Consider the following 25,340-nt stretch of genomic DNA (forward strand, 5'->3'; position numbering starts at 1 on the left):
AAAAAGTGTTTTTTGCATAATATGTCATCTAACCCAAAAAGGCAAAATGTGTTCTCCATTTCATGGCCCATGGTGTACACCTGACAAATGATCAGACTGTGGCCATTACACGTGTTGCATGACATCTGCCAAATGAGCCACAGAGAAAAAAAATGCCCCGATGTTTTTGTTTAACCCACACTTATGGCTTCAGTGAATAATAATAGTAATAAAAAAGGACAGCTTTTAGTAATACACAGCAGCTGTGAGATGTCACAACACCAGACAGGAGCAGAGAGTTTCTGACCGTGGCAGGGATGTGCTGAGCTGGAGGCGAGGAAGGGAGGGAACCACCTCCACCAAACAGCCACTAGTCTTCACACTGGACAGGGCCTCCAGCAGGCAGTCACTGGTCACACCGAACACAGACGTGTGGTAACCTGAATGCAAACGAGGAGGACATGGTTATAAAAGTGGAATGCATTTCTGATACAACAGTGTGCGCAACACAGATCACATGTCGTTTGACCAGCTCTTTATCATGCGCAGCATCCGATTGGTGGAATAGATTTGTTGGATGGATTCACCATTGACAGTGATGTTGCCAGCTGTGCGCGGGACGCCAACCAGAGTGACGGGGTACAGGCCAGACTCTGCAGGCAGGGACAGGGCAGCAGGCAGAGATTCAAACTCCACCCCGGAGGTCAGTAAACCCTGTATAAAACACAAAACAGGAAGAAACTTTCAATTAAACCATAAAGAACAATCAAATATACCTCTTAATGTAATCCAATGGACGAAACAGTAGGAGACACGCGACCGACATTAAACATTTGAAGCATCTCAAAATTAATTGGATTACAATACTTGCAAGTAGTCAATGTGCCCTGCCATTTTGCAACTACTGTTCACCTCTGCTGTGCAACGTCCTCCGTTAACGACACACAGTCTGAGCTGCTTTGGTGGAAAAGGGGTATGAAATGTCACCTTTTTGCCGAGTGTCCACTGAAAAATTTTGTTCCACCTGTTGCTCTGGTTCAGGAAGCATGTAACTGTGGTTTACTACATGTTATCGATGTCAATTTTGATTGTTGATATGTCAACAAATGTAGAAAGGAATTTAACTCTTCTATTTGTGCACTTTTTAGGGGGGAGTGAAATATTTTTTATGAGACTTTGTGATGTAAAACTAGATCCTTCAGCAGTTGGCAATGCATGATCATGCATAGCAGGACTGAGAATAGTTATAGTTTCTGCCCACTGTATCAGGCTTGGAGGAGGTTTTTTAATAATAAATGATGCTTTCCCAGTGAGTAGAACTGACATGCGCAATGTGTTGTTGTCAAGTTGGCTGCAGGGCCAAAAATAGATCGGCTGAGCCTCATTTGTAGTCAGAAAACCACGGTGTGTGTGTTTGTGTGTGTGTGTGTGTGTGTGTGTGTGTGTGTGTGTGTGTGTGTGTGTGTGTGTGTGTGTGTGTGTGTGTGTGTGTGTGTGTAAAAGTTGTGTGTAATCCTGCCACCTCAGAATAACTGTATTTACATTCCGAGTGCACCCTGCCTGTGGCTGCACGAGGCAGACTGAGGTGACGTAATGACTGCATCAATCCGTAACAGCAGACACTACCTCACTGGAGGGAAGGCTGCCGAAAGAGCTGAGCCTCTCAGGTGCCACAGCTGTGATTTAAACTCCCCTTCCTCTCATCGGGACATTACACGCCTTTTATTGGATCGCACAGGTATCAGTGTTAACCTATCGGACACAGTTCATTTGCACGCGGCTTTGAAAAGGTTAATTAGCCCGTTTCATTAACAATAACGATTAAAGCATGCGAAAAGTGAAATGTATTGTTTCGTGCGAGTCGACTGCGTACTGCTGTTGCTCTGCACGCAGTTAACCTTTTGTTTTGCTTTACCTTAATGATATGATAATGGTACAATCAAAATGTATGATTATTTCTTTGTTGTGGCACACAACTGCACAGCTGGTAGTAGAAGAAAAACGTCTAGACAACATAAGAAATGAAGATGAGCAGGACAGACATTTGTCTTAGTATTACTTTGGCAAAAAATGTGTACAATGTGACAATATGTATTTTTTTCCTTTTTCATTATTGAAGTAAACACTGAATCCGTCTTTACTGCAGATTACTCAGCTGACCTGAGTTCAGTGAATGAAAGACAAACTAAAAGTCATCATTTGTCATTTTACTTGTGTTTGTGGGGAAGGATGACAAAGGCATCTGACGATGACCTGTCTAAAATCGAAAGGGTTAAAGTGGGGGGGGGGGGGGGGGGGGGGGGGGGTGTTAATAGAAAATCAATAAAGCCAAAGAGGAAAGCTGGGTATTAGCACTGACGTTGCATGGAGACTGAGAAGGAGTGCCTGTCTTGACAAACGGCAGGGTCACCTTGGTGACGGAAGATGGAAAAGTGACCTTGTGTGTGCATTTGTTTCCCAGTGTTTCTTGGAGAGCTCGGGCTTATGTACAGCGGCGAGGTGGTTGCTCCTGTCTAACAGCAGTCACTTTGTCTGGGGCGCAGACGAGCTCTTAGCAGCCTGTGTCACTCTGTCTCGACCTGCCTGACTCTAAAACACCAGCTGAGCTTCCAAGGCCTCCGACTGTGACCTGATTGATTCAACTGCAAGAAAGTGTTCTTTAGGCTTTGAAATATTTGGCCGAGCAGGACATGATCATTAGAGTCGGCTATCTCTCTGAACACATACATGACATAAAATGTATTCATGCTGCGGTTCCTTAGTGCCGTGTCATTTTTATTTGACCTAATGGCTCAAATAATGCTAATAGAAAGTTTTTGTGATGTGAAAAGAAAATGCCATAGCGTTGTTTCTTTTGTAAAGGTAGCAGGGGGAAAGGATTTTCAGTATAAGCACATTATGTGACCTGCAATTCTGATCATGGAACCAACCATTATCTATACCACTTCTCCCTTGATGGTCACCAGGGGGAGGGAGCCAATCCCAGTTGTCATCGGACAAGAGGCGGGATAGACCCTGGGCTGGTTGGCAGACCATCGCAGGGCCAATATACAGCACACAATATACCTAACCCCAATCTGCATGTCTTTGGACTGTGGGAGGAAGCCAGAGAACCCGGAGAGAACCCAGGCAGACACGGGGAGAACATCTGTGCCTTTCTGTGTGGAGAAACTCCACACAGAAAGGCCCTGCGTAATTCAGAGCTGTGATTCTGATTGAAGGTGACATATTTGACAAAAATCACTTTTTCAGTGTTTGTGCACATACATGTGTGTATCTGTGGAGCCTGCCCGCCGACAAACTATGAAAAAAGACCACCCTGTCGTTTTTTGTGAGCTGGCTAAACCTGAACATGAGCATAATATGTCACCTTTAATATATGATAGTAAACTTTTCACAGTAGGCATACAGTAAGTTTACGACCCAAAGTGATAGGAGCAGCAAAAAGACTAGATGTTGGTCATTACAACTTTCAGAGATCTTGTTTGTTTTTGTTTTGCTTTTGAAGTTCTGCATCTTCACTTCTATAGCTAATTTCCTTTGCTGCAGCCAAACTGTGCTGTAGTGAGATCATACTTATCACATACAAATTTGGCTCCGTGGCGTCTTGACCTCGGAGACAACAGAGCGGCGATTACTCCTCCAGTTTGAAACCCTTTCCAGATGTTCCGAACCTAAATCGACCAGCACGGCCTGTCCAAGTCTATCTGACGTCAGCTCTGACAGCTGCCACAGTTAAAAGAGGCCGCCGTCTTCGTTCACACTCTGCTGTGAAACTTTCATGCCAATTTGCTCTCCACTTTCCAAATAATTAAAGGCAAAATCACTTTTGACGGGTAGTACACTGCGTGCGATGCTGTGTGTGCCGCTGCCGTCTAACGGCTGAGAGGAGGCTCTCTTTCTCTCTCTCTCGCCTGGCCTTTCATTGACCCCAATGACTACTTTGCATTTTCGAGCCTGTGCCACATCACGGCATCCATAAACAGGCACGCAAGTGAGCGGCAAGAAAAGCAATTTATTTGGTAATTTGGTAATCTTGTGTACCCTTAAATGTGATAAAGTGGCTCAAGTGGTGCGTGTGTGTGACAGAGTATGGGTCTGTACGACAGTTAATAAGGAAATGTTCTGAACCCAGCGGTTATTAAACACTACAACTTAATTGGACCCGCTGATGTCTGATGGCTCTTTCCGAACTTTATTTTCCACAGAACAAGAAGCCAATTGTCTGGTGCTCATCTCAATAAAGAACCTATTGGGTCTGACAGGATGGCGTGTGAAACCATAAAAGTAATGGCATCGCAGGGGGAGGGGGGGGTGCCTCTCCCTATGTGATGCTTTCTTACCATCAGGAGCAAGAAGAGTTTGTTCTCACAATCTCATACAATCATTATGGCATTAAAGTGTAAAAAAAAAAAAAGCTTTTAAGGAGCTCAAGGATGACCATGAAGCAGAATCCCATGGCCCGTTGTAATATTTAGGTGGGTGCAGTGGGACGGTGGTTTGTATAAGACGTTTAGGAAACCACAAAGCTGTGGTAATGAATCTGAAATGCCATTGAATATCGAAAACGATTAATCTACTTTAAAGTAAGTAAATACGGTAAATTTGAAGTTCAGACGTATTCAATTCGACCTACCATGTTCTCTACTCGAAGTTCGTAAGGCATGGGGTTGTAGACCATGAGCTGCACTTCACAAACGTCTCCTTGAACCCATTGGAAGTCTGGCAAAAGAGGAAAAAGACATGAAAATAAGATGCAAGTGGTATTAAAAAAACACTTAATCTACTGAACTGAGGGAAATACACCGTTAGGCTACATTGATATTAAAGTACAAATGCATCAGTGCTACATGAAGTAAACTATCTCGTTACATAAATGAAGTCTTCTTGATTAATTTGTATTTCATTTAGGACTGAGCCGAATAACCGCTAAATAAGATCACCCAGTTTAAATTGCAGCCAGCATACTTAAAGTGATAGTTCAACATCTTGCAGTTGTATGAGAAGATTGATAACACTCATGTGTGTGTCCAATACAAAATGCAAATGCAGCAGCCATCTTAGCTTAGCTTAGGCTGTTGAGGTGCACACATATCTGGACCATCCGAATGAATAGACACCTTTTTGAAAAAATGACATTGATTTAAATTGATCAGAAGCTTGCTAAAGACTAGACCTTCAACGGGCCATTGTTAGTTTACAGAATCGACTTTATTGAGCTGTTGTGCGTGAAATCTCTGTGCTACCAGCCGGAATAATCAGATTATGTTAGGACTTAATTATATGAACTAAGGAGAAATAAAAAATAAAAGTTAAGTGTAAAAGGCAGGTTAGTTAAGGTCTCACCAAAAAAAAAAATCTGCAGTCAATGAATTTCAGCCTGGTCTTACTTTAAAACAAAACAAAAAATATATATATGAAGACAATCCATCCCCCCTGAATGAGATATTGAAAGGATCTGTTAGACCGAGAAGGGTGATGCATCCTACTGCGGATGCATCACCCTTCTCCGTTTTGAAACGTAACACATTTCAGTCCATTTAGAGAACCCATCGCTAGAAATCGACTTGCAAAAGAGGTTCTAAAAACCCTGAGCTCAGACTCTGGCAGGAAAGGGGAAGGCAAACTGCAGCCGTGCATCGCGGGAAATCAAGTCAGACAAAACAAAGATATCTAATAGTACGAATGTCTGGAAACCCCACACAAACCCCACTCTGACTCACGCACGCGCTCGTAGCCAGCCAATTAAGTGTGACACGCAGCTCTGAAACTAAGAAACAAAGATTGGTTTGCTGCCATTTGATCTGCGTAGCCTCAGTCCCTAATTTGTCAAGTGTCTATCGAGATTCTGCACCAATTCCACAGGATTCAGCTTTTTCAAACCCTCATGGTAAAGAAGCCATAACTACGGTTTTGAGTCGATGTGTGGCTGCACGGTCATTTAAACGCTGCCTGTGTTTGCATTTTGTTCCTAAAAGGGCCAAGTGATTTTGGTCAAACTGTTTCTCATGTCCTGAGACAGAGACAGAACTGGAGATTAGGGATCGACCGATACCGATTTTTTAGGGCCGATGCCGATACAGATTTTTTTCTCATCAGCCTTAGCCGATGACCGATACGGACTGCCAATTTTCTTGAGCCGATATTTGGAGCCAATACTACTTTTGCTCCCTCAATTTAATAGTTAAATAGAATTAAATTCAGCGGGTTGTCTCGTCTGATCTGAGGTCTTAGTCAAAGTGGGGTTATGGCCAAGGCCGTGGCTCGCCTCCCTGGGTAGAGGGAGTCCGTCCATCGGCGGCGGCCCCCCCAGAGATTAAAAAGTCAAATTCCACGAGGCAAAGGGTTTGGAGAAAAAGGAGAAAGACACAAACCCACTGGGCGCTCCGTCCACCGCGACCCCACGACTAAGCCGGCCGGAGCCAGCGAGAAGTCGTCGGGGGAACGCGGCGGCGGCAGAGCGGGGTGGGAGACATTGAATCCCCCTCCCGCTCTCCGGAGGAGAAGGAGAGTTGGGTACCCGGCGGGCGTGCAGCGCGGCAGCTTAGAGCAGAGGCACCGTGATGGCGCTGGGTACATGGTTCCGAGGGAGAGCGGGGCCGGGCCCGATAGGCGACTGGATCTGCCCTCCCAAAAAAAAAAAAAAACTATCAGCGAACGTAGCAGCAGCGCATCGGCCGATGCCTATACACGTAAAAAACGCAAACATCGGCCGGCCGATAAATCGGTCGAACACTAGTGGAGATGTTTCTCCGACAGAGAAATGTTGTGTAGAACCGTCAGCAGTCACTCACACTGAATTATACATGCACACTGATGCCGGGACATTGGAGCAAAAGTCCTGCAAGTTCAATGAAGCAACCGGCAAGGTAAGGCGAGATCGGGAGAATATACTGTACAAGAAACAGAGATTTTGTGCTTGTTTGAAATAAGGATTCACTGGCTCCCGGACATAGACAAATTCCTTAGTTAATACTGTAAATCATAGAATTTCGACCGCCCGAATGTAAAAACAAGAAACCAAAAGTACTGATCTGTTTCACAGTTGTGAGACATTGGTCGTGAAAGTACGGTTTATTCTTGGCCTTTGGAATTGTAGTTTGGCTAAATAATATTAGGAGAGGATGAGTGGGAGATGATTAGTGATGAAATCCCCCAAAAAACACAATGTAAACCCGAAATCAAGATTAGTATTTAATTTAAGTAGTGATTTGAATGGATTTGAATTAACAGTTGCTCGCCTCAACCAACAACACGTCCTCGCCTCCTGGTTTGCTTCCACGCCGTACAGCCCGCTGCATAAGCCCATTCGTTTTTCTCCCCTCGGTCCTGCCCACTTGGCCTTGCTCGGCACATAACATTTTCACTGGGTTGACATCATGCATATAAAAATAGCTTTAATAGGCTCTGGGGAAGTTTTGCAAATTAAAAACCATCAATTAAATATTTACAGAGCAGAAAGTCATAATTCACATTGGGTTTTTTTTTGCCGTCTTACTTGTACGGTCAACAATACCCAATTGGCCACTGGTGGGCAAATCAGCAACAATACTGCCTGGATGCATGTGGTGATAACTGGGAATGGTGGCCAAAAAGGGGACATTTTTCTGACAGTACAGCAGGCCCAGTCATGGAAAAAAGAAGACACTGCTGCTGCCCAAAGTGGAAATGGAAGAAGACTTCAGCGGGCTCTGATGGACGGCGGTCAGGTGATTTGGCCTGTCAAGATCAATTGGAACTGTTTTGCCCCAAATACTCTGCATGTTTGGAATCACTGCCTCATTGGGGGGGGGGGGGGGGGGGCAATGTCCACAAAAGGCCAGAGTGCTACACTTCCAACTTACCACAAGCCCTGTTAAATCTGAAAGCCTGCAGCACTTTAACCTACTAGTGATTGTTTTATTTAAAAACCAATGTGCTGGCGTACGGAGGCCTGACAGTAGAAATGTTGTCTCTGTCTAAACACTTAAAGAACACACCGTCTCAGTTTCCCCAGTGAGGCCTCGATGAAATGACATTCACCTCCCTGTATGCACATATATATACCAGTGAAATAGAAAGTCTATCATCCACATCAAAGTGATGTAGACCGGACAGTCTCAGAGCAGTTAGAGGAGAACCACTGTTTTATATCTCAACATCTATATACCGGTAATATATATCATAGCATGTGACTTAAAGAACAAGAAAGTAGACATTAAACAGTATGTACAATTGATCAATTGCCAGAGCCTACAGTAGCACAGAATACAAAGCATAGAAGGGACTTACATCCCCTTTTAGGAAAAATGAAAGAGAAGAAAGTGAAGTTTTACTGAAAGGATGTAAATGTTTAGAGCTGCGAGACATATTGGAGCATAATGAAGTTGTCAACAATCCTCCCTTATGTAAATGTTTCACTGTTGCCCCAGGCAAGTCCAAACATGTCTTTCTCCCGGTTAAACAATTCCACACTGCGATGGAACATTTAAAAAGGACAAACTGCAGCTTATAGAGCTGCACATGTTGCTGACCGGTTTGCATTCGTCTTTGGAAGTGAAAAATAGTTAGCGAGGGACGTGCCAACACGCGGTCTCTGCAAGATGAATGCATGTTTGCAGTTGACGCAGCCGTCAAAAGAATTGATTTCTGCGGTTGCCGCGTGCCGGGAGACGCCATGAACGAGTTAAGAGAGGATCGTAACTTAATTAGCCGGCAGCTAACTCTCCGGAGGAAGAGAGACTCGTAGGGAAAAGGCGCGTGTGAAATTATTCCCCAAAGGCAAATCTTACTTTCAACGTCGGGAATCTTGATCAAAGAAAACAGTGGGGACTCAAGGGACTGTACGGCACAGTTAATATCCGACCATGGCCATTTATTTAAAATCACTTGTGGTCAACTCCCAATCTCACTCCTCCTGTATTTGGAAAGATTTCACGCATTTCGATTTTACATACTGTATGTAGTGGGTCATTGACTGACATTACACCGTTTGTCCGTGTGAGGCATTCCCAGACAGGGTGCCCACTGCCTCAGCTACTCTCATCACAGAAAGAAAGCCTGGGAGAACACTGCCGCCCTCCAGCACTAAGAGCATGGCTGGAATGAAGGCTACCAAAAACTCTCATATGAAAGTCTGTATTCAAATAATGCCGTAGTCCTAAGTAAAACCTAGCAGGGGCCAGTTAAGTAACTCATGTTCATTCAGGATTTTAATAAACTACTTAGTTAAAATACCCTCTGTGATGATAACTTTTCATATTAAAAGCCCACTAGGATATTGACTGTAAAGGGACTTTTGTTTTCTGACTTAACAGTGATCAACAAATGCCAAATAACTGGAAATTATTTGTGAATTAACAGTATGTTGTTCTAGTAATGGAGTCAGTGCTGTGGGCAAATTGTTTTGACTCTTGCATTCACCAGGAAACAGGGGAAATTAGGAATGAACGGTTGTTCCAGATAAAGGCTTGGTTCTCTCTGGCACTGCAGTCAATCCTCAGGAGAACAATGACAAATATGGTTTAAAAGGCCAACATAAATGGATTTTTTCTTATAGCTTCTTATACTGCAGTTACATGTAACATGTATATTGCACAGTTGATGTACTTGGTCTTGTTAGTCTACCTAGTAGCCTAAAGAGCCAGACGATCACTTTTACGGTGATAAAATAACATTTCAGGACGAACCGTCACTGACTGAAGGGAATCAAATATTTGTAGTCAGCACTGCTGTGTACATCTTCAACTGTTGTCATTTCTTTGTTTCTGTTGTAGCAGCAGATAAAAATTGAACTGGAGCTGTAAATGGCTTATTCAAATTTCCTCAAGCTCCATTATAAACTTTGATAATAAAGACAAAAAAGAGCATGAAAAAGAAGATGACTAAGAAAACACAAATTCTAAAGCTTCGCTTATTAGTCAGACTCAGAGGACCAAAACAAGCAACAATGTTTGAAGACCAGATTAATTTTATAAAAGTGCTGTGAAAGAATGAATACTTAAATGACTAAAAAAAAAAGGAAACTGAAGTGAAAGTGGCACATCGGAGATTAACAATTTATCACAAAACCAACCACTTAGGTCAGTTCTCATGTCGGTGTAATACTTGTGCTAATGTACCTTCATATTAACTGCTGTAAGACTTGTACTTGTACTTATACTTGTACTCTGACACCAAATTTGTACACTTCTGCTTCAAAGGCCCATGGTTGGATCTCTAAGGGTTTCAGCGGGGCTCACGGATGAAGGAGGCCCCCGCATGATGTCCCCAACTAAGCACTGACAACATGACATGTTGCTGTCTACTACCTGAAGAGAGAGACACACACACACGCACGCACGCACGCACGCACACACGCACGCACGCACGCACGCACGCACGCGCGCACGCGCGGTTGAAACGCATTTTCTCTCTGCTGCTCAAATGCAATGTTAAAGTCCCCTGGTAAAAAGCACAAGTTGAAGGGAATAATAACTTAATGCAAAGAACAATTTCTCACAGTGAAGGTTCATAGACAAAAAAAAGGGGTTATATCTTTTCACTTTCATGTCTAGGAATTACTGACAGTTTTCCTTTGAGTGCAAATGGATTCCTCAAACGCCTGTTAGCAGGTAATGTAACTCTGGGATAAATGACTACATTTAGGTGGAAGATTAAGTACAACAAAAAAACCATTTAAGATTTGAAGAGCTAACTCCAATTAAATATACTTTTGATATCATAAAAGAGCACCTGGCCAGTATTGTTCGGATGTAATTTATGTAAAAATTGTGAGACTTGTGTGCTCATGTAGATTGACAAATGAACAGAGATGGGCGTGGAGTGGAGAGACGGCACTCAGCGGAGTCGTCTCCATTAGGAGTCGGTCATGTCTGGGATGATTGGACATTATCAAGATGAATAAAAAGGGAAAGGGAATATTCCCAAGAAAGCACCTGCTAACAGTGAGTTACGTGGAACCCAATTAGACTGAAAGTATTCACCCAAATAATAATTAAATGATGATGAGCAACAAAGAACCTAACAAGTGTGTAATCTTGATAAACAGCAGAAGGATTTTGTGGTGATGGATCTGCAATGTAAACATCACAATTCCCTTTCCTGATGTTTCTGATAAACCCGTTTCTTCAAGCTGTGACTCATTTTTTTTTTTTGTTGTCGTAAAGTCTTGTCTCTCATTATTAAATATAATAACTATGTGGGGTTGTGAAGTGAGGAAACCTGTGTGCATGACAACTTGACAAATTTCAAGGCGTATTTGGATGTGAAATATCCAATCATAAAGGTTATAATTGATACATGCACCACTGAAAGGCAAGTGGAAGATTACACTATTGAGAAAACTAATAATACTATCTTCAGTTTACATAAATTTACTTTTGAATCATGATCAATTGGACGACTTTGGGTCCATGGTTTGTTCACAAAAACACAAAGGCATTTTCTGTCCCTCTAATTGGATTCTTCTCCATAGTAACACTGACCCAGGCTCATGGATATTTGGAGTCATAGATTCCCTATGACAAATCCACCGAGAAAAAAAATGTTTTCTCAGAAATTAAAATAATTAGTTTTTTTAAAAGCACTCCTTATAATAACATACTGTAAATCAGTTCTGTATTACTACATTATCTGAGAGACTCTTGTGCTTCTATGTTTGATAAATTTAAAGACTTAAAGAAAAACTAGAAAAGAGAATTCAGAGAGGGGAAAATACGGAGCCCAGGAGGGGACATGAGCATAATTGTTTTTACAACATGCACATGCAGTTTAACAATTTCCATGCGCAGTTTAAGAATGTTACGCACGCAATTTACTGAGGTGCACGCCGCCCTCACCAGTTCTTCTCATGCTTAGCTGTAGCTCAATCTAAGAAAACAGTAAGGTGTACTAATAGCGTACTTGATTTAAATACACATTAGGCAGGCGCTAAGAATTGGTAAAAACTCCTAGGCTACGAAGAAAAAATAACTTCCTGAACCTGCAACCTGAGAGCAGCATCCCATTTCTCAGCTCTTTACCAGTTACATTGTCCGGTCACCTTTGGTCTCCTAAAATCAAAGGGCTGAATGCAAAAGGGACGATAACACGTATCACCTGATGTGGTTGTAATCACTATGAAAATTAAAATGGCAGTACACTGAAGGTGCAATGAATAAATCATTTTCAATACTTGAACATGGCAGCCCTTCAGTGCTCGTCAATGGAATGCCTAGGAGTGTGTGTGTCTGACTGTCTGCGAGTGTGTGTAGGTTGCAATGGACAGAATGTTGTGTGGTCCCTGGATGATTGAACGTACCTATCTTCTTGCAGCGCTCCTCTCCTCTGTTGTGCATGATGATTGGCGAGTAGATGAAGGGGCTGGCGGTGGACATGTTCTGTCCCAGCAGGCCTTTCACCTTGTGGGGCCGCAGGCTCACAGGCAGGTTAAGGAGCTTCACTGATCTGGTTTTGGGCATCACAAGAGGAGGCACGGGAATAAACGTGAGCTGGTGTGACATTTTCCACATGTATTGAAAGTAAAATCAAAAACCCTATAGTTAAATAATCTTCTCAAACTCGTTTCAAGACAAACAAAAAAAACACCACCAGTGCACTTTTGATGTCTCCTTTGTGTAGTGCAGTTAGTGCAGTCAATGTATGAGATTTATAACACTACTTTAAGGATACAAGGTCAGCAAACCTATAAGAATGGAAGTTGAGATACTTGGAAGAAAGTGCACACGCCACACTTTCAGGGACCAGGGGGCCTATTAATCCATGCAGAGCTAACCTGTCAATATAATGTAGTAGATAAATACCCCTGCATAAAGTTACTGTTATTCATTAATACGTCAAGTATTACATATTATGATAAAAGGCTTTATGGTCAGGACTAATGACTTATGTGAACAAAAGGTCGAAGTCACACTGAGATTGAGAGGAAGTTATACGTTTCTTTAACAGCTTCACTGGCAGTGCATGGTTTCTCTTGGTCCGTCTCCAGGTCTCCTGCTAACTGGACAATTTGTGCAGTGGTCTTATTCAGACTCGAATTTTAATTGCAAGGGGAATGGGAGCTAGCGCTCCAATTGGTGAAACCAAATTAATGCAGATTTCTAATTTGGATGAGTTTTTTTTTTCCCCAAAGACACAAAAAACGCAACAACCAGTGGCGCTCTTCTCCTACCGGACAATGGGAAGCTTTGTGAAGGGCACCGGAGGGAGCCTCAGGCCATCGGGAAGGGTGATGACCTCCATTCCACCCGGACACTTGGAAGTGTAGTTCTCCAGACTCTGAGTCACTTCTTTCTTCTCTGTGAAAGCAGAAAACATGGAAACGTTTAGAGAATCACAAAGCACACCGCAATAAAGAAATCTAACAATTATCCACAGATCAGATAGGAACAATTATGACACAACACAATCCCCACTAAGGTTTCCCCACACCCGGATCATTTTCGCACCGTGCCTGCCAATCGAGATCCCATCTCTGCGTGCGATATAAATTAACTGGACATTAATGACCTGCGAGGTGACTCTCTCGCTCAGCAATAAGAGCTCCAGCCTTCAAGTACAATTGTGAGTTTTATTGTACCATCAATACCTATTGAGGGGACATTACTGCTCACCCGACTGTGCCATTTGCTTTTGCTGTGTAAGTTTCACGAGTGTCCATAAAGGGGGAAAAGGTTATTTGCTTGCTAAGATTTCTCAGAGATCTACAACCCTTTTAGGAGTGAATTAGGAGGTCTTATGATAGGCTAGTGCAGTTCTATACTTTATGTACATTGAAAGAAAAGAGCTGTTACAGAAAAATACTGGAAAATGGAATGCATCATTATCATGATCAATGTCCTTCTATAATGTCCAACTAAACTGTCCATATAAAAATAACGCTTCTATTAACGACAAAACCCTTACACATACAGAATATGAGCCAGAAACACAATCATTGCTAGATCAGAGTGAAACAAAATAATAGAGGAGTTTAGAGTGAAGAACCGGGAGGAAGAAAAAATGGGAAAAGGAGGAAATAATGTGGGATAGAGATGAACAGAGGAAAGAATGAGAGGGAGGAGGAAGAAGCGTCAGATAGCAAGAGATGAATAGAGGAAAATCTCAGTTGTCCTACTGGATGGCAGCTTTTGTGATTGATGACATGACATTTTTCTTTTTTTCTCTTTTTGTCTGACGTTCACAGTGTTGGCCACTCCAGGACAGAGAGAGTTGAACAGTGCTGTTCAGTTTAAATGTCGACTTTTTTACCGATAAAGTATTTTGCAAAGAAAAGAATAAGATAATTACACAACATTAAAATCTTATTTCTTCCACTATGACAAAATAAATTCAGCATTTACCCTCCAAAATAAAAGCCAAATCCATTGTGCATTTGTTTTATTTGAAAACACTGTTAAAACTTTTTAGGGCTGTGAAAACCAGTCTGGGTTGTTTTCTTCAGTTTGGCTAATGGTGTCATGAACAGATGATCGTCATCACATTAATCTAGACTGACGCCGGCTCCTTTCAGAGGAACCTGTAAACCCGCCATTGATGTATCAACTTTTGAATTTGAATTAGCAGTTGCCTATTTACATATCTACTAGACAAGAAATGTGAAGAAAAAAACCCCACTTGCATTTAGGAGAGTTGTAATGTCTGGCTTTTTAGTTTGAGAAAAATTGAGCTAATATTCTGCCAAAAAATCAACAAATAAAACAGAAAATGTCTCATAAATAAATACCTTGTGGTTGACTAACAAACACCAAAAATCACACACAGCCTGTATCGTTTACTGAACTGATGAAGTCCAGGGAAGCTGCAACCTAGAAACCCCATTGAATTTAGTGCAGATGATCGTACTTCAGGATTAGAGTAGATCAAATTGGGTATGGATACTCAATACATAAAAATAAGTAAAGTATGTGCCAATGAGAACTTGAGCTGACTACCAACACATAATCCAGTGGTTCCCAACCGGGGGACCTCAAGAAAAAGGTTGGGAACCACTTACCTAATCAATAAAACCGTCCCTACAGCCATCGTCATTAGCTTTCTGTCAGACCATTTCACATGTTGGTCAACGGTTTGTTTGACCGTTCAGTCAACCCACAGACAATATAATCTCTCCAAATTGTTGCTCTTCTCTTGGCAATACTTAGATGGGATTATAAATTCTGGCCAATGGGTAAATTCACCCCTTGTCCATCCATCCATCGTCTACCGCATAATTCACTTAAGGGTCGCGGGGGGCTGGAGCCAATCCCAGCTGACATTGGGCGAGCGGAGGGGTACACCATGGACAGGTCGCCAACCTATCGCAAGGCCACATACAGAGACAGACAACCATTCGCTCTCACATTCACACCTACGGTCAATTTAGATTCTTCAATTTACCTAACCCCATTCTGCATTTCTTTGGACTGTGGGAGGAAGCCGGAGAACCCGGAGAGAACCCACACATACACAGGGAGAATATGCAAACTCCACACAGAAAGGCCCTGGTTGGTTTGAACCGGGACTTGAACCCAAAACCTTCTTGCTGTGAGGTGACAGCGCTAACCACTACACCACCATGCAGCATTTCACCCCTTGTTTATAACTTATATGTATGCACAGCGGTAAGCTGTAACAATTGTAACAATTACAGCTTAGCTTGTCCTTTGTGGATGTAATTAGCTGTGAGGTCTGATTGGTGACTCGTGGCCCTCGATAACCAGACCTGTGGGTTGAAGTAACCCATCGTTTCTCTCCTGCATTTCTACCCTGCCTCCTGCCCCCGACAACCACAACAAAGCGCATTATAAGCCTGACAGCTGGAACACACAGTCCAGATAAGCAAAGACACATTTTTACGCTGCAGCTCTTACATTTCACATAGCTCCCCAAACGAAACAATCGCATCTTCCAAGTGTCAATCGTCAAGAAGCAGCAAAAACAATCGAATGCAGCATCATGGGTAAAACGTTGCCCTGAGCCCTCTTCTCTGAAAACTGAGCTTACATCGCCTTGTAACTCAAGAGCAGCGAGACCCTTTTTTTAAATCTGTACTTTGTCAATCTGCCTTCATCGAACAAGTTTGTTCGCAGTTCTCCTATTCCTGGAAACCACTTCATTAATGACACACTTTCGAGAGCTTGACGTGACAGAGCATTCATCTCTGAATAAACAGTCGAATAATGCCCCCACCATGCAAATTAGTGTGATTGAAATGAGAGGACTCAGGTATTCTGACGGTGTCTTTTATGCTTAAGCCGTATTAACGCCTCCCCAGTTTGTCAGGATAGCTCGAACACAATTCAGAAAGCAGCGGGTGACGGAGCAAACAATGTATCAATTCGATTGTAGATGATGCACCATATTAGCAGTTTCTCAGGAGTGTTCTTGTGCATAAAATATTCCCTTTTCCTCCCTCCTTCTTTCTTGTGTCTACTCTCTGCTGTTTGCACAAAATGAGGCATTAGTGGGGCCGTCACCTGAAAGACGATAAGCCAAAAGACCAGCCGCGAGGACCCCAAGTCAACTCATATTTTGTCCAGTCTTTTTTTTTTTTACCTGCCTCGCGGTACACAAAGCGACGCAGGATGAACAATATGCCATGCTGTAGACTTTACAAACCGAGCAAAATGACAACACAACGTGCAAGGCTTAGGCGGGACGGCGCAACTCAGCACAACAACGCTGTCAGCAGCCCGGCAGGAGAGATTCTCCTTGGTGAAACGGGATTTCATAACTGCGCTATATGATCAAGATGCACTTCCCCGGCAAAAATATGATGTTTTCTTTTTCTGATGATGAATAAAGATGTTAAAACTTGCGTTTTTATGTAAAACGTGAGAGTCGTGTACAGAAACATGGTGTGTTGCACCTGAGCTGTAGTGAATGATAAATGTTTCTCCAATCTTTAGATAAGGTGTGATGAAAACACATAACGACACGATGCGCACAGTGACAGTGAAATGTACATGGCAAGTAGTTAGTTTTAATTAGAATAGATGACAAGCTAAGTGAATCAAATACAATTATAAGTCAGGCATAATAATTGCTCATTTTAATTTTCTGCAGAAGATGCTGATGTCAGACTAAATGGATGGTTTTCAAGATGGCAATCGGGCAAGATTAATTGATGCTAACTGTATGTTTTCAAATGTTCACCAATTATTTGAAGTTTATGGCCTTCAACTTTGAGATGGTCCTGAAGTAGTTATTTTCCTAAATCTTTTAAAGATTTTGACAATTTAATGAAATGGGAAAGAAAAAAATATAAGTGTGCCCCAGCCATTCTATATGGGCTGAGCTTTAACACTTTAACACATCATTTTTAGATTCTAGTTCATTGACACTAATGTGAGGAGGTGAGACTCAAATTCCTTTGATGACAATGCAGACAATGGGAACATTTTCAAAAGGTGATTCATCAAATTACACTGTGAAATGAAAACTACTGACAGACCCGCAAACAGAAACGTCAACAGTTTTATGAATAATTTAGCATTTTCAGCAAGGAGCCAGCAGCGAAACACGTACCTCAAGCGGAACATAAATCATCAAAACAATAAATGCTTCAGTTGGGGGGGGGGGGAGCTCTTGTAGACTGGATACTAACTGAAACCAATTGAAATTGTGACATTAATCTTTCTTGTGTTATATTCACCATTTAAAAGTAAACAATATAGATTTTTTTTTTGAGTTTACAAAACCTGTTGCATGCACCATTACAACATGTTGACTTTTCCCTGACCCAAGGGTCATTCCTCCCTGCTCAGTTTGGCATTGTGTGTTCATGGAAAGGCGGGAGGATTGGTGTTGCAAAGTGTTGGCCTAAGTAGTGTACACGCCATTGACGCAACTTCTGTTTGTTCTGTTGTGGCACTTTTAGGGGCATTGTATAGTATTTCACTGTGTTATTGGCTTATGGAGAGCTGATTGGTGGACAAGATGCCAGTTGTATCAATGTAGTTAAATCTGCTATTTAAAAGTGTGAGTGAAGGAGTGTGAATATTTTCTGAAGGCACTGCACATCAATGTTGATTGTTACACTGCGGAAACGTGGTGATCAGGCTCTCATATCTCCAGAATGTGAATTCATATTTTCAAAAAAGGGGAGATCTTCCTTTGGCAATGTTTTTCCAAGTCTGCAACAACAATATTTATTTACTAGCTAGGAAAGGGAAATGAGCCATTTTTTTGCAAAATGGTGCAAAAATTTCACTGTTCATTGCGACGGGACAATGAAAACATCTCATAGTTCTTCAGAGAATAGAAGTTATTTAGGTTGTTTCAGTCGGTTTCTAGCTCAGGAGGATCGGTAACTGGTGGTTGGAGATCGTTTTACCCATCATGAAATCACTTGAGATAACACGCAGACATGTACTGAGTGCCTGCTGGGGAAATCCAGGCCAATGGCTCCCGAGAATAATGAAGTTGGGGAAATAACACCAGCTGTCAGGTTTTACAAGTTACTGTATCAGTCCCCTCGCGTTTCCCAAGTGTTGGGAGCTACAGAGTTTAGAAACGCTAAAAACAGCACCAACACCGATCACCTGAGACACACGACAGTCACAATGCAATTACCACGCAGGTGATAAGCTAGCAGCCAGATGGGTAAAGAGGACATAACAGGTCAAAAAAAAAGCACATTGAAGAAAGTCTGCGTCTAAATTTACACTTGTGAATGGTGAGAGGGACGATATGAAAACACAGTGGTGACAAAGTGTGCATGCTCCGCAAGCTCGTCAGTGATCTTGGAGAATGTTGTGGCTTTAAACGCAACACCCCGATTGACGTTAGCGAGGCATGTGGACCCATGACTCAGAGCCAGGGGGCTTCTGCTGTAAATTGCACTGAGGCTGGACCAGCGTCAGCTCAAAAAGGCTTCAGGACTAAATATTTAAATTCAACATCAGGTATAAAATCTTGCAAGTTAAAAAACGATTATTCTGAACAAATTGGTTCATGTCAAGATCATGCAAAAAAAAATCCAGAATAGGTTGTTCCAATGCTGCAAATAAATCTACATCTTTTTTTTTTCTTCCTTCAGGTCACAAGAGTTTTATTAGTATATATATATATATATATATATATATATATATATAAAGATGAAGGCAATGTCACAAAAAAGCACATAATTTCACTAATTTCAATGTTTAACCATAAACTTTCACCGGCTAGCTAGTCGTCAAACAAGCCTTCGGTCAAATCAAGGTATCTTTGGCTAACCGTAGCTAGCAAACCATTACCTAAGAAAATAGAACGACAGCTAAATTCCACCAGTACTGTTTCACTTTGTAAATTTAAAGTGCAAATTAACACTGGACCACTCTTGTAAGTTGTCTACTTTTAAGATGAAAAACCATAGAAGCATAAAGGCTGACATTGGTATATTGTAAGCAACACAGTAACAGCTAATTCAATTGATAATGTGTTAGATATACAGAAGGTGTACGAATGATCAAGCATTGAGAATAGCATTAGTGGCGGTGGGGGGGCCCCCCAAATCAAATTCTGCTTAGGGCCCCATATGGGCTAGGATCAGCTCTGGTAAGTCGCTTTGGAAAAAAAGCATCAGCGAAATGAATTTAATGTAATATAATATTTAAAATGTCAACAGCTCTGCTCTGACAGATGGTGACAGATGTCGCTCATGTCTCCTTCACCTTATGTTTCTGGTAGTGTCTTTTTTTCTTTCCTTCTACTACTTACTCTCCCTCATCAAATGTCCAGCGCCAATGACATTCTCTGAGGCAGCACTAGAATCAGGTATAATTAGCCCTACCTGGTCACCTTGTCATGACCCAGACGGCGAGCCGCTGGGAGTTATCTTGAATTCTAGCTCTGCTAAAAAGGTGAAGGCTTTCATGAAATATTCAAGCTATGTTTCTAATGATACCAGCGAAGACTTGAAGAGGTACAACCAGCCTCAGAGAGGTGCTTTGAAAAAAGACCCAAACTGCGCTATGTAGCTCCTGTGAGGGACGTGATGACATTAAAACAAAAAAGAATGAACCACCTCTGTCTATTTTTAGTTCCCATCCAATTCAACTGTATTTTATAGTAGCTCCAACGCGTAAAAAAAACGCCATCACGCGATTACACGTGTTACGCTTTGAATAAAGCCCTTATAAGATTGACATATACACATGCACAAAAGTCAAACGCACAACAAATAGGACTTATTCCACTCGAGCGAAACTAAATAAGCTTTCTGACATTTTTTATATCACGCTGCAGACGGGAGTAAAGGCAACCAACCTGCAGCAGGCAGCACTCTGAGCTGAAACTGCATTTGACTGTAGTAAAAACACTGCTCAGGGAGTCGGCTGTACAAAGTCAGTTTCTCCAGTTAGAAAATACTCAGGAGCAGTAGTAATAACATAATTTAGTATTGCTTTCTCGCCCTCCAGCAGGACCGTTTCTGAGAGGACTTTGCAGCACCCTAAACAGAGCTGCAGAAGTCTCTTGGCTGATGATGAATATTTTATACAGTCAGCTTGCTTCATGTTGTTCATACCTCTTCTCCTTCTTCTCCCTGCCTCCCGCTCTCCATTCTCACGCTCCGTGGCCAACCACGGATTACACTGGCCCTCTATTGTGTGGCCAGTGGACCGTCTGGCTCGCACTGCTTCAGTAAAAAACCCTATCTCCTGGCTGCACAGGATTTCTGGTCAGAGCACAATAGTGCACTCGCTCCAAGAAAATAAGCTTTGTTGTGCATCGCATACTATTAAGCACAAGGTATAATTCCGCAATCACAAAAGGACAGAGTGGCTGTTGCTATTTCTTTCTTTTCTTTTTTTATGTCTGGGCATGGAGCTGGAAGCACATCACAGGGTTTTAAATTCTATAACAAAAAGAAATCAGAGTGGACTATTGCTTGTGTTTATTGTAGTGCTGACCTTGATCAGACAGGAAGTCCAGCATGGTCTGCAGCAGGAAGGACAGGTGGCGCACAGAGAGACCAGGGTTGCCCATCCGACGCGAGGCGTACACGAGTTCGTGCAGGAGGCGCATCTGCACCGCAGCCCAGCCTCTGTGTGTCCCTGAGAGAGAGAGAGAAAGAGATGACAGAGAGATTCACACTCGCAGCTTTGACAAGGCGCATCGCTGACATCACTATGTTACACAGTTGTCAGGCCAGGTCAGGACAGAGGCGTCGCTGGAATCTGAGGAATCAGACAAGAAATTAAGACTGACATTTTTGAGATAGCAACCTATGTTTAGAGACAAAATACTTTGCTCTGGATTTTTTTCTGTACAGAAAAATTTGATCAAATTAGTACATGTTAAATAAATGCATATAGAAAGGATTTAGTTAAGTTTTGCGTTTGAACATAAAGGTTCTCCTTGGAAAAGTTAGCTGGACCAAAACAAAATGACCCATTTTTTCAACTGCATCTCATGGTTTTCGTTGCTCTATTGAAATCACCAGACTGAAGTATGAAACTTCAGGTGTTCATATACAACCTAGGAGGGAAGTTCTGGAGGAGGTCAGTAATTGGACCTTGAGTTCAGATTATTTTGTCAAATCCTGCGATCGTTTTACAATTTGCCAATTCCTGGAATGCAATAACTGCAACTGGTTCTTATACCAAACTACATGAGAGGTTTACATGAGATCATACTTAAAAAAAACAGCTTTGGTGGATCTTAAAAGAATAAAATGATGACAAATTACTCTTGACATTACAGTACATACTAGGGAAGCCACAGTTCTCAATATAATATTGAACCGTACGGTACGCCATGCACGGTTCAATACGCACTTGTGAATTGGTATTTTCGGTTTTGCAATAAAATTTAATGTTTCCATGCTTCGTATTTCTCAATGAAATGGCTCTGTCGGAGCTTTAGAGGAGCACTTGAACGCAGCATGTGTTGGGGAAACGCCTCCCTGCCAAGTAAATATCCAATCACTCGAGTCAGATTTCCCACAACACTTCAACATGGCGAGCGGAGCAGAGAAGCAGGAGTTTGAAGAAGCACCGTCTTCTTACAAATCTGTGGAGTGGGGACATTTTGGTTTTAGCGTTGAATACAGTGACGAGGGAACAAAAAAAGTCAACAACAATTCAGAACAATTACTGTCTGCAAACATTGCTTCACACGTGTCGCCTATGCAAATGGTAACACTTCAAATGAGCGCACATTTGCGCCACCACCACCCAGCATCTCTGTCTGGAAGCATGACGGCTGAGCAGGTAACACCGTCAGTTAAAAAACAGTTGTCTCTTGCCAGTGCCTTCCAACAAGCCTATTCTACTGGTTCCGAAAAACACAAGAATTGCAATTTTTTTTCTCCTTACGCACAAAATGTGTACCGAAATAGAACCAAAACCGTAAACCAAAGAACCGAGGTACGTATTGAACTGTGGGCTAACTGTATTGTTGCATCCCTAGTGTCGTGGAATTTTGTCTATCCTCCCCTGAGAAACTGTTAAGACGAGTCTTCTCAGGCACCAAGCAAGGTCAACCTGTCTGTGGCAAGCCACAACAATCATCGAGCAGCTGAAGTCTCTCTCGAGATGTCATAGTCGCGGGAAGATGACGACATTACCCAAAACTAAATACACCACAGAGACCGGGAACAGGCAGATTGTCTATAATAAATACTTCTGCTTAAGACATCCACGGTTTCCGTCTCCCTGAATCAGCATCCACTCCTTCAATTATTCCTTTTCACCTAGTATATACAGCTGTGAATGGACCAAAACATTGAATATGATCATTAGATCATTCCATGATCATATTTTGCATATTTTATATGATCTATCAAAATTTTTCTCTTTAAGTTGAAAGAATAAATAAAAACAGTATTCCACTGATAATTCTTAAATAATTATAATTTAAAATAACAGTGTGATTGGATGGTGCCTGCATTTCCATACTGCCGTAATGGGAAAATACTCTTGCCAATATCGTTTTTCTAATTTTAGTTCTATAGATCTATTTTCAACCCAAATGTAAATACACCTACGCAATTATTCCTCTCAAATGAAAGAAGTGTGCAACAAGTGTGCATGGCGAAACCTTGATAGGTCTGTATTTGGCATGTTTGAAAAGCTTCCCACACAAATGGCCACACATAATTAGATCATCGGAGCCCATCTCCTAAAACTGATGTATCCCCGTTTGCAGACGATCACAAGTGCTCCGGTGCGGTGCGAACCCAGCCAGCGCTTTTTGCTCTGCCAAGCGCCACAAGACATCTTAATAGCCCGACACCAACTGTTACATAAGGCCCTCAACCACCTGAAGAGATCCCCTGCTCCACTCTCAGCTGTCGACTGTTGACTCACTGAGTGGGAAAAGGGAACTAAAGAAGAGATGTGTGAGGGAGGCCTTGGGGGCCAGAGGGAGGCGGGATACTCTGTAAACACTGTGATGTTTCCTCAGCTTTAATACCACTTCCAATAACATCAAATCATGCCCGCGATGCTTTACAGTTATCAGCATTTCCCTACACCGTGGCGCTTATTCATCCTGACTTCTTCTGCCATCTGAACAAACTATAAATGCAGTTCCTCCTTTTTTTTCTGTTCTGAAACTGCACCCACTAAGCAGTCTAAAAATAGCTGACTTCCACCTGCCTGCCAAAACCAGCGCTTATCTGGAGGACAGTAATCTGAATGACACTTTGGATTTTCCGAGGATGTTGCTGTTGCTCGAGTGCGTGAAAATTAATTTGTGGTATTTCAGACCTCGAACTGGGGAGGGAGGGGGGGGGATCTGGTAACACCACCAACACACTGACTGTGGTGCCACGGCCTAGAGGTCGTAAGTGTCATGTAACACCTGACTCCAAATGCACCGTACCGTCAGAATGCCTCTGAGGAAGCTGGGGGAAACTTCGACTGTGCAGGGTCATAAGATAAAACACACTGCCATTATTCTCCTCCAGCTGACCATATGAATTATTACCAACAAAAAAAACTTCCTAAATTTCTGTAACAGCATGATGAGAAAGGAGAACATGCGTCTATATGAGAGGAAGAAAGCAGACTGGTGTTTTTCTCATTTCTAGTAAGAGAGGGGAGTCGTGGAAAAAGGACCTGTGGGACACTTGCGAAGCCATTTGTTCCACTGTATGTCGGGGCGAAGCTGCCATTTTGGGATGCACCAATGATCCCCATTTTCTCTCTCACTTGAACTCGCCTCTCCAGCTCATTACCGATAAACTCCCACCTAATCCCTCCCGCTGAGGGACTTGCGCTGCGGCCATCACTCCCTGCTTTCCAATCAGCCCTGTGGGTGCCGGGTGAAGATTCCTGGGCCTCAGTCGGGAGTGGGAAGTGTCATCGAGAGCACTGTCTTTCTATCTATAGCTTAAGTCTGTTGGTACGGTTTCCACAGTCAATCACTTTTATGTCTAACATTACAATAAGAATTAAGTGCCCCCCAATGTCTGTGTGACCGAAATCTGAAATTTCGACTCAAATAACAGGCAAAAATCTATAAACGGGATGAGAGAATTGGAAAAATACTGTTGTATTGTGTCAAACTTTCAATCATCAAATGATCAACAAGAGGAGAGAGAGCATCAGTCCAGTTTTAGCTGCTCTGGTTTCCTGTAACATTTACAATTGATTTTATGCTCTTCCTCTCCTCCTCATACAAAAACCCCTAATGGGCCAGACTACAGAACTCCCTTAATGACATTCACTTTAGACCACTTTACTTTAAAAATAACTTCCAGTTGTACCTTGAAAATGTTCCTTAAAGGCAATTGGCAGATAAATGAATCACTTTATCCTATTATTAGTTTTGTTCAGGATTTAACAAGAATATAATTTACTATTAATTATCCATGTACAAATATCATAAAGCTGCAAAAGTTATCCGTTGGTTGAGGTTAATATGAACTCATTGTAATCCAAATCAACCTTTGGGTGTAAGTGCAAACATTTTCCCTCTAACAACTCACAGATTGTATCTGTCTCCTTGAACAACTATCATAAGAGAAAATGTGGACATCCCTGAGTCGTTTTTTTGTTCACACTGTCTTTTATGTTGCAAACGCTGCATGGCTGCATTAAGCGAGGGTCAAGAGACTGTCGAACCAAGAGGCTTGTCACGAGGACCTCCACCAAAGACTCTACAGAAGCCATGGTGAGGTCTCAGCTGTGCCTCTTTTGGAGCAAAGTGGTGGCTTGAATGCAGAAAAGTCTGAAGGAGCGCTCTTGAAAAGACAGCAGAGCTCGAGGTGGAACGAAGCCGCACTATTCATCTTGTGTGTCTATCAAACGTGTGTTGACGCCGCCACCGCTGCACACTGCTCTCATTTGAGAAAAAAGTTTGAACTCAATGAGATTTTTATGCCTTTTCACAGACATTAAATTTGCTCCTTTAAACGTGGGACCCTCGGGAAAAAAAATCCTAATAAATCCAACTATGATAGTGCAACA

General features: G+C 42.3%; 1 protein-coding gene across 5 annotated transcripts in view; it reads right to left on the bottom strand.

Annotated features, from left to right (window-relative positions):
• The window catches only part of trappc9 (trafficking protein particle complex subunit 9), a 165,841-nt gene that overhangs the window by 129,046 nt on the left and 11,455 nt on the right, over positions 1 to 25,340 (bottom strand). For all 5 annotated transcript variants that reach the window (XM_047332052.1, XM_035634488.2, XM_047332051.1 and 2 more), the window contains 6 exons: positions 20,835 to 20,978; positions 13,130 to 13,256; positions 12,260 to 12,405; positions 4,616 to 4,701; positions 567 to 693; positions 287 to 419 (listed from right to left, as the gene is read on the bottom strand). In XM_047332052.1, the coding sequence (XP_047188008.1) occupies positions 287 to 419; positions 567 to 693; positions 4,616 to 4,701; positions 12,260 to 12,405; positions 13,130 to 13,256; positions 20,835 to 20,978 (763 nt within the window). The remainder of the gene's footprint in view (positions 1 to 286; positions 420 to 566; positions 694 to 4,615; positions 4,702 to 12,259; positions 12,406 to 13,129; positions 13,257 to 20,834; positions 20,979 to 25,340) is intronic.

The sequence above is a fragment of the Scophthalmus maximus genome, chromosome 5 (genome assembly GCF_022379125.1).
Source record: "Scophthalmus maximus strain ysfricsl-2021 chromosome 5, ASM2237912v1, whole genome shotgun sequence".
In the NCBI taxonomy this organism is placed as follows: Eukaryota; Metazoa; Chordata; class Actinopteri; order Pleuronectiformes; family Scophthalmidae; genus Scophthalmus; species Scophthalmus maximus.